Source organism: Armigeres subalbatus, chromosome 3 (genome assembly GCF_024139115.2).
Source record: "Armigeres subalbatus isolate Guangzhou_Male chromosome 3, GZ_Asu_2, whole genome shotgun sequence".
In the NCBI taxonomy this organism is placed as follows: Eukaryota; Metazoa; Arthropoda; class Insecta; order Diptera; family Culicidae; genus Armigeres; species Armigeres subalbatus.
This window is the reverse complement of record NC_085141.1, coordinates 430,004,810-430,014,862: the sequence shown is the minus strand read 5'-3', so window position 1 is coordinate 430,014,862 and position 10,053 is coordinate 430,004,810. Positions and strand designations below refer to the sequence as shown.

General features: G+C 43.3%; 1 protein-coding gene across 1 annotated transcript; it reads left to right on the top strand.

The window, feature by feature from the left end:
* The first annotated feature begins 333 nt into the window (after positions 1-333).
* On the top strand, positions 334-9,677 carry LOC134223158 (uncharacterized). The gene is given in 7 exon segments (XM_062702298.1): positions 334-427; positions 518-1,053; positions 1,160-1,646; positions 7,408-7,452; positions 7,455-8,377; positions 8,379-8,531; positions 8,607-9,677. Coding segments are annotated over 7 exon segments (2,361 nt in total). The 3' UTR covers positions 8,730-9,677.
* The last annotated feature ends 376 nt before the right edge of the window (positions 9,678-10,053 follow it).

Below are 10,053 nucleotides of genomic sequence, written 5' to 3'. Positions count from 1 at the left end.
GAAAAGAGCGATCTTGTGATTCAAATGGTGCAAAGGCAATGAAAAGTGCTACAAAGCCGTGGTCTAAGTCGAATGGTTCTAAACGAGATTTCGAAAAAGTGTGCTACCATTGCAAGAAACCAGGGCATTTTCAGCGGAATTGCCGTTTGCTTGCAAAGCAGCAGAGTGAAGGAGATAAGAAGAAGGAGATGAAACCAAATGCCAAGCAAGCGAAGAATGAACATAGTGGTGTGTGTTTCATGGTTGGCGGTGAACAGAGTGATGCTTGGTACATTGACAGTGTGGTGCTAGCTGCCATATGACGAATGACAAAGATTTTTCTCGACAATCTCGATGAAGATTGGTCCAAATGTGATTCTGGCCGACGGAAAAGTTACTCAAACGGCTGGATGTGGGGAGGGAACAGTGCATAGTGTTGACGGAGAAGGTAATGTGATTGATGTGAAACTGGAAAAAGTGTTCTATGTTCCGTCGCTAACGAGTGGCTAAATCTCGGTTGATCGATTAACCTCCAAAGGATTCACGGTCGTTTTCCGAGTGGATGGCTGTGTTGTCCAGAACGCAGCTGGTAAGGTGGTAGTCGTCGGTGATCGGTCTGGCTGCCTGTATCGCTTGAAGTTAGCGGAGACGTCAAATCGAATTCAAGGTAAGGTACACCATCTAAATTGTCAGCATCAGTGGCACCGGCGTTTTGGGCATTGGGATCCCACTGTGATTACGAGAATCAACAATGAGAACCTGGGCGTGGGTATGAATTTGAGTGACTGTGGGATCCGTGAAACATGTGAACCGTGCCTAGAAGGAAAATCATCCCGAAATCCGATCCCCAAGGTAGCGGAGCGGAAGTCCACGAAGGTTCTGGATCTGATCCACACAGACCTGTGCGAACCAATGAGAACGTCAACGCCTGGAGGAAAAAGGTTTCTGATGACTATGATAGACGACTATAGTCGCTTTACAGTCGTTTATTTGTTGGAAAAGAAATCAGATGCGGTACAGCGAATCAAGGAGTATGTTCGCTATGTGGAAAATCTTTTTGATCGAAAGCCAAGAGTGATTCGATCGGATGGTGGGGAGAATATGCAAATAACGAGCTTCGAGCGTTTTTGCTGCGGAGGGAATCAAAGCGCAGTATACAATGCCATATACCCCCCAACAGAATGGCGTAGCAGAGAGGAAGAATCGTTCTTTGCAGGAGATGGCAACAACGATGCTACTAGACGCCGGTGTCGCCAAACGGTATTGGGGCGAAGCAGTACTTACCGCTGCATACCTACAGAATAGGTTACCGTCACGATCTGTTGATACTACTCCGTACCAAAAGTGGTGTGGCCGGAAACCAGAGCTGGGACATCTCAAGGTGTACGGGTGTCCGGCGTACGTTCACATCCCGGACGTGAAACGAGGAAAATTTGAAAAGAAGGCACTGAAATTGAGATTCATCGGATATGCGGATGAACATAAAGGGTATAGGTTTGTCGATACCGAGACCAACAGAGTAACGATAAGTCGCGATGCCAGATTCCTGGAGATGAATAATGGGTCCAACCAGGAAGAGAAGAGCGAAGATTCTGCGAACAGTGACGAAGAGTGGTGCTTTGTCCCGAAGCTGAGGCCAGCGCAACAAACTGAAGAAGAACTACCTGGTGAATTAAGTGAAGAAAATAGGGGGGGAAGAAAGTGAAGAAAGTGAACATGAGAATTATTTCGATGTGAGTGAGGTTGAACCTGGAGAGGATCCTCTATTTGTGAAAGAAGAACTTGATGGAGCTTTAAACGTGGAACCTGAAGGTGTCAGGCGGTCTGATCGCCGTACTCGTGGACATTGGCTAGTCAACAAAAGCTAGTGTTGAAGCATCTGGATGTTCGAACAGCATACTTATACGGAAATATCCAGGAGGAAATCTACATGCGCCAACCTCCTGGATATGAAGTTCGAAAGGAGGAGTTTGTCTGCAAGCTCCGCAGAAGCATTTATGGCCTGAAACAATCCGCCAGATGCTGGAACCAGTAACTAAGCAGTGTGTTATCCAGCTTGGGGTTCAAGTCAAGTTCAGCTGACCCTTGCCTATATGTGGCGACGAGAAACGGAGAGAAGGTTTATTTGATCGTGTATGTCGATGATTTTGTCATGGGATGCCGCAACGAGAAGGAGATACATAGTGTTTATGAAGAGTTAAGTAACCATCGTGAGATCGTGTGCCTAGGAGATGTGAAGTATTTTCTTGGGTTGGAAGTGGAAAAAACGAACGGAGTTTACAGTGTGAGCCTGAAAAACAACATTGACAAGCTGATAGATAAAGTGGGACTGAAAGACGCGAAGACGCAAGTCAACAACCGGAATAGTAGTATACTACGGAGGAGGAATTGTGTCCTGGGCAAGCCGCCGGCAGGAATGTGTAACTTTGTCTACGATGGAAGCGGAGTACGTAGCACTTGCTGAGACGTGTCAAGAAGTAATTTGGCTACGACGTTTGCTTGAGGATTTTGGAGTGAAGCAAAAGACAGTGACCGAAGTGAATGAAGCTAACCAAGGTTGTCTTAGCTTCGCAAAGTCTGAGAGATCAACGAAACGATCGAAGCATATCGAGACGAAACATCATTTTGTGATAGAAATATGTGACCGGGGCGAAATTATATTGAAGTATTGTCCTACGAACGAGATGAATGCTGATATACTGACGAAACCGTTAGGGCTAGTGAAGCACTACCAGTTTACAGAAAAATTGGGATTGCTTGGTGAGAAGCAAGAGGCCCACAATTGAGGAGGAGTATTAAGAATATGCAATGTGTACCCCTTGCTACCAAGTACACTGTCGTGCCCCTTGCTGTCATCATCATCGAATGATCACCGACGCGCCGAGCGGAGCGCGCGTAAGCAGAGAAGTGTGCAGTGAAAATTTGTTTTGTCCTATCTTGTTAACCAACCGAAGTAGACGGGAATTATAAGCTAATTTTTCTATCGTTAAAGTGTCCGTGTTTTAATTCGATTCTTCCCAAATCCCTACGTGATTTCCACTGCGCGTGTGTCCTCTGTTGCTCACATAAATATGGGTACCGCATAATTCTTGCATCATTCCATTACGCACGTTCTCATTGGTGCAAACACCAGCGAATGAGCAGTTGCTGAGTCTGCCGAGAAGCCATAAAATAGCGCAACGCGATTTTTTCCTTTCATTCTGACCGGGACAAGCGAAGCAACCGCATCATCGATTGAACAGCACTCACACCTTTTAGCAGGGAATGAAGTCTGCATCGACCGCATTTTGGATGAGATTTAGGAATTTGAATTTTTCCCAACACTGCTATCGATACCTAATATCAACACACAACATAGTAAAGGTCGTCTTCTAACTGGGGTAAATTTTCCGCAAGATTTTGGTCCACATGACATTTAAATGGAGTGGAATTTAGGACGTTCCGTGTCGAAATCCAAGCAATTACGCAGCAAGAAATACATGGAAGTAAAATCTAATTATTTCTTTCAAAATACTGAGTAATAGCTTATAATGTATGCTACTTTTCTGTATTTCGCGGGACATTATCTAGAAATAAGTTGAATGCGGGACGTTTCGCGGGACGCTTTTCAGCGCGGGACAAATAGGGAAAATGCGGGACTGTCCCGCGAAACGCGGGACGTATGGTCACATTAGACAAAGCAGCAATGCTGAGCAGATTCCGGTAGCAGCAGCAGAGTCGAGCCGAGACCGGCCGGCATCGGTGATGAGCCGAGACAGGCTGAAGAAAAGCCACATGATGCAGCATGTATGTCCAAAAAACAAACGGTTCTTCAGAGAGTCAATAATAGAGATCAATATCAAAGCTTTCAATACCCTTCGGGATAGAAATTGTACTTGGGTGACAAATCCAATATTCTAGTGATAAAATTTTATGCGTGATTTTCATAAATAGCGTCAAAACTAACAGTGGATAATTTTTCTGATTTAACCGCGAAGTGGATGAAGGACTTCGCTTGACCATGCCTAAAAAAACATAAGATGTCCAAATCTCTCACATAATATTTGGATATTTGGATTAAAAAAAACACCGATAACAGCTCAAACATTAATAAACTATCAATCCATTTTTCATCAAATGTTGGATTTTTTGGCATTGATCAGGGCTTGGATGAACGAATGCTTTGTATTTGCCTCTTCCCTTGTTCGTGCAGCCAGCAGCACGTCATCGAGTGCACATCAATCGGTGCACCGAAATTAAAACCTCACTGTGGGCTAAAAACGAAGCATTCATTCGTTTTTGAACGAATTTTCCAAGGCCTGGCATTGATCAAGAAATATCTAGATAAACATTGTTTGATACTGACCGCACACAAAGCGAACGTGACTGAATGATCGTCCCATGTTACCAATTCTAAATCTTATCACCCGAAATCCCATGTCCGGGTGTTTCCTTCCATCTACTACTAACAATGTTGTCTCAGAAAAATACACGTACTTCTAACCTGAACTGCAATTCTAAGCTGGCTTGCCCGGCTTATTGGCCTGTATCAAGCGAAAAGTCCCGTTAGGAAATAGACGCCAGCAGCGAGCAACAAGCGTAAAAAAGAAGAAGCCTTTCTCGAACGCGTTGATGATGATGACGCTTTGGCTGACAAAGAAGCGGGATACAAGACACTGGCTGATTGGCCCACCAATTGGGAAGCAGAGAAGATTCAAAATAAGGTATAAAAGAAAAGTGCATTCGCTCGCAGAGCATTCAGTCTTTTATACCACCACTAGAAATTCGCGGTTATTTGAAAAGATCGTTTTCTTACTTTTTGGACTTAGCCGAAGCAAACAGCCTTTTTCAAGGCTCTAAGAGTTAAAAATAATGTTCTCCTTCAGTCGCTATCGCACGGATTAGGAAGCCCTACATCCCCTGCTGGGCCAACTTGTGGCTTATTTCAGGCAGTCCTTCAGTGGGAAGGTTGCCACTGTCGAGGCTAATATCATTGACGAATGCTAATATTCCGTGACCGGACAGATACTTCCTGAATTGTTTTTGATGATTCTTGTTCGAGGTAGATTTGATTTCTGTGTCGGTTTGATGAGAAGATTTTGCCAAGGAATGGTATGCAACGCCGATTATTTATCCAAAATAGTTGATGTGAGAAATTTGGACATATTATGTATCTTAAAGGCATGGTCAAGTCAAGTCCTACGTCCACTTAGCGCTTATGTCACAGACATTACCCACTGTTCGTTTTTAAAATAAAAGTCTCGAAATTAAAAACGAAAATAATGCATTTTTTGTTACAAAAACCCAGATTAATTCACCTAGCAGTGATGATGCCTTTCTCGTGCATTATAAAATATATTTAAAAATCACTTTAAAAAGGTCAAAAAAGCTCTTTGGGGGAATAGATCACATTTTTTCGATCATTTTTAATATTTTTGCCTTGCCACCATTCAAAAACAATTGTTTTTTGATTTTTTTTTCCAAGGGGGGCCTTTGGAAAAAACAATGATTTTTCAATAATTCCGAAAAGCAATGATCGAGCCCATTTTCAATAGCAAACAATTCCCTGACGAATGCAACTTGTTGCGAGTAAATCGGATAATTCTAAGTTCTAAAACGTGCACACTTAAAATAAATCGCAGATTTCTGTGAAATTTCACCGAAATCTCAACAGCAGAACTGTTCGGTGAATAATTTTACAGATTTTCGGTGGTTTTGACAGTTGAACAAAGGAAAAATCACCGAAAATTTTGTGAAATATTTACCGAACAAATCTGCTGTTGAGATTTCGGTGAATTGAAGCAAAATTCACCGAAATCTGTGAAATGATTTAATTGTGTGTGTCTACAAAATTTGTACACATAAATACACAAAAAACAGACGTCACCTCAGTTTGTCTTTTTTTTTTTTTTTTACAAGGGAGAATGCATTTACACACTAACCCAGTACACGTGCATTGTAGTTGCCAAACTACCACACGGAAATGTACTGGAGTGTCGGACTCGACCATACCGGTAATACCGACTAAACTCCCTTGGGCTCCACCATCGTTTCCCCCAGGAACTACCTCGCAGTACTACTTCTGGGGGGATGGCAGTACTAAGCGTACTCGCTCATTATCGCTCACACAGGCACTCGTCCCACGCGAGACTGACTTGGGTGCTCGCACACCATTCACTCCATTTGAGTCTTACTTGGATGCTCTCCCGGGCGCTCCGCTGCCATGCCTCGAGGTGTCAATAGCGGTAACTGCCTGGGCCTACAGATATTACGCTACGACACTCCTGCCTCAGCACGAGCAGATCAATCACACCACTGCCGAAGCAGACCACACGCTACCCTGCCGAAGCAGGGACACTCCCCATGCACCACATGTGCACAACTGTGGGTGTGTGGGTACAACCCACTGCTACCCTGCCGCCGAAGCAGCTTCTCCAAAGACCATTCGCTCCATGTGACCCTTTTTCGGGTGCTCACTCTAACACTCCACTGCAATGCCTCGAGGTGTCGATGGGTACCTCGACTCCTACCTCAGCATGTGCAGTCCATACTCAGACTTCTGCTGCGCTTCGAGGTGACAATAGCGGTGACACGCTATGACACTCCTGCCTCAGCACAACCAGATCACTCACTCCCTGCCGAAGCAGCTCATGCGCTACCCTACCGAAGTAGGGACACTCCCCAACTCACTCTAACACTCCACTGCCATGCCTCGAGGTGTCGATAGCGGTATGTAGGGATAAATCAACCATACTACGCTACGACACTCCTACCTTAGCATGTGCAGTCCATACTCAGACTTCTGCTGCGCTTCGAGGTGACAATAGCGGTGACGCGCTATGACACTCCTGCCTCAGCACAAACAGATCACTCACTCCCTGCCGAAGCAGCTCACGCGCTGCCCTACCGAAGTAGGGACACTCCCATGCCAATTGGCACTCCCTGGGCTTGTGCTTTTGAAGCGGCACACAGTCGCTTTGATAGAGTCTGATTGCGGGCACTTGTGGTTTTTTGGGAGGGATTTTAGCAGAGCCCACTGCTAAATCCCACCACGCCCTAGGCAGTTCTTTCTGACTCGCAGACAGCTGGGGAGGGGTCGTCAAGCCCTTGGACATGGTCCATGCTGTCCCTGCTGTCCCTGCTGCCCCCACCTCAGTTTGTCTAGCTGAGTAGATCGGTATACAACACTATGGGTCTCCGGGCCTTCTATCAAAAGTTTTTTTGGAGCAATCATATAGCCTTTCCAGTTCGTGTTCGATCACGGTCGAGTGAGGTAGCATCAGTGCAATTCATCGTCCGCGTTTATAAATTTCAAGAGGTGTCCGATTACGCGCCCAGTCATACCGGCAAAAGTGATTAATCAGTAAATCGAAAAGCTAATAACCCCATCGAGCAGTTCACGCGAGTGTAAAATAAATAAATAAAACAGAAAAGTGGTAGACCAAACAGATGAACAATACAAGTTTCCCCGTGTGGGGAATATCTCTAGTGGAGGTGCAGAGAAAAAAATATGGTAATTGAGAGACTAGATGAAGGTAAAAATCTTCACGGAGTGTCGCCAGTGCTAGTGGACAAAACTATTCAGGGCTACTGTGGAACAGTGGCATCAGTAAAAAGACTAAAGATGGCAAAATTTTGTCACAGTAAAAATGAAAGCCAAGCTAAAAACTTGACTAAAATTGAAAAAATTGCCGAGGGAATAACAGTGAAAGTGTATGAGCACAGATCGTTAAACTCGTGCAAAGTAGTAATTTTCTGTCGCGATTTGAAAAATGATACGGACGCTACAATTCTTGAGACCGTTGCCCAACAAGTGATTATAGAAGTGAAGCAAATGACCAAAGGCCCGATCGACAATAAATCTCCCACCGGAATTTTTGTGCTTGTTGTTAAAGGAACCGTCCCACCGAAAGAAGTGAAAATTGGCTACCTAGTGTTACAAACGCGGCCATGGTATCCAAATCCATTACGCTGCTTCAAGTGTCTTAAGTTTGGACATACAAGCAAGGACTGCAAAAGTGACAAAAAGTGTAGTAAGTGTGGTGAAGAATTTCACGAAGAATGTAACAATGCAATGAAATGTGTCAATTGCTTCGGTGAACATGGCGCTTTCTCCAAAGGATGCCCAATCCTGGAGAAAGAAAAAATGATAACGAAAATGAAAGTGGACAGGAACGTATCATTCTGGGAAGCAAGAAACATAGTCGAAGCTGAGGGTAAAACAACATATTCTAATATGTTGAAATCTTCTATCGATGGTGAAGTAAAAAAGCTTATTGAAGAGAACCAAGCATTAGTATCAAAGATCAACGAGTTAAAGGAAGAAAGAAAAACATACGCAGAAAACCTAAAAACTGAGATGAAAAAGCAATTCGAATCAAAGTTAAACCAGTACAAAGAAGAATTAAGAAGTTCCGTTCATGGAAACGAAAAAAAAAGTGAATCAAATGGAAAAAAATTACCAAGAAATGCAGGAAAAGTGTGATCAACTACTGACTGGATACAAGGAAGAAAAACAAAGAAGAAAGTTAGCGGAAAAGGAGATTGAAAAGCTTCAAGAAAACTGCAGTAAACTTGAAAATCTATTAAAGTTTTATGGACACAAATCTGCCCCTAAACATACAAGGAGTCAGGAAAATACCCTACTTTCCCCTCCAAGGAAGAAGAAAGGAGTTAGCAAAATGCAACCATGCGAAGTGGACGACTATGTCAACTCAGAAGCAGAACAATCCGATAATTCTACCAACCAAGATGAAGATATGGGGTCCTGAAGTCGAAATCACATCCAATGAGACCATAAACAACACTAAATACTCAATAGTACACCGTAATCACACCAAAAACAACCTCAAACATAGCACAACCTACACATAACCTGACAAATAGAGAAAATTGTATGGTCTCTTGGAATGTACGGGGACTACGGAGAAGAAGAACTGAATTAAAATTGTTAATGAATACAACCAACCCCCAAGTGGTATGCCTTCAAGAAACAATGTGTAAAAACGATTATCAATCTTGCATAAGTAAGTATAAAACATACCATCGACCAAGACCAGATGGTGCGAGGTCAGCAGGCGGGGTAATAACAGCAGTAAAAGAAGACATCGATAGTGAATCCATTGATATAAACACAAGCTTAGAAGCAGTTGCTGTAAAAGTAGGCGCACCGATCAATGCGAATATACTGAATATATATCTACCTCCCGGAAAACGGATTCAAAAGAATGAGATCTTGGATCTGCTGTCTCAGATCTCTAAGCCTTTCATATTGGTAGGAGACCTCAATGCACATCATCCACTTTGGGGATCCAGCGAAATCAGTCAGCGAGGCAAAATCATAGAGTCAGTTATTGACGAAGAAAACCTCGTACTTCTCAACAATGGTGAAAATACTTATGTAAACAGCAATACAGGAATGGGATCATGCATCGACATCTGCTGTTGCTCAGACCAATTAGCAGGCTCCCTAGAGCTAACAGTCTCTAATGACTCCCATGGAAGTGACCACATTCCACTAATCTTATCAATGCCATACATATTACAGGAAAAAGAATGCCTACCAAAGTGGAAAATCGAAGAAGCCGACTGGGAGAAATACAGAAACACTATCGAAATCTCCTGCAGAGATGACGTAACCGAGCAGATAGAATTGATAACAAGACAGATAATAAAAGCAGCCGAACAATCAATTCCAAAAACGAAAGGGATTGTCAGGGAAAAACAGGTACCCTGGTGGAATAATGAAGTAGCTTCTGCAGTGAAAGCGAGAAGAAAGGCCCAAGGAATTGGCAAAGAAGTATTAGAGTATCCTCAAACCCCAATCATACACAAGACTTCCGGGAATCAAATATCAAAGCACAAGAGATTATCATGAAGGCAAAAAGAAGTCATGGGACGACTTTGTTCAAAAATTAAACGTGCTTACACCAGCAAAAGAGTTGTGGAACAACTACAGCAAAATTCAAGGAAAATATAAATCCTCACATATCAGAGAAATCAAACTAAATAACCAACGAGCAACTAACAACCAGAGCATCGTTGATAGCCTGGCCAAACACTTTGGACAAATATCCAGTGACAAAGAATATGCAC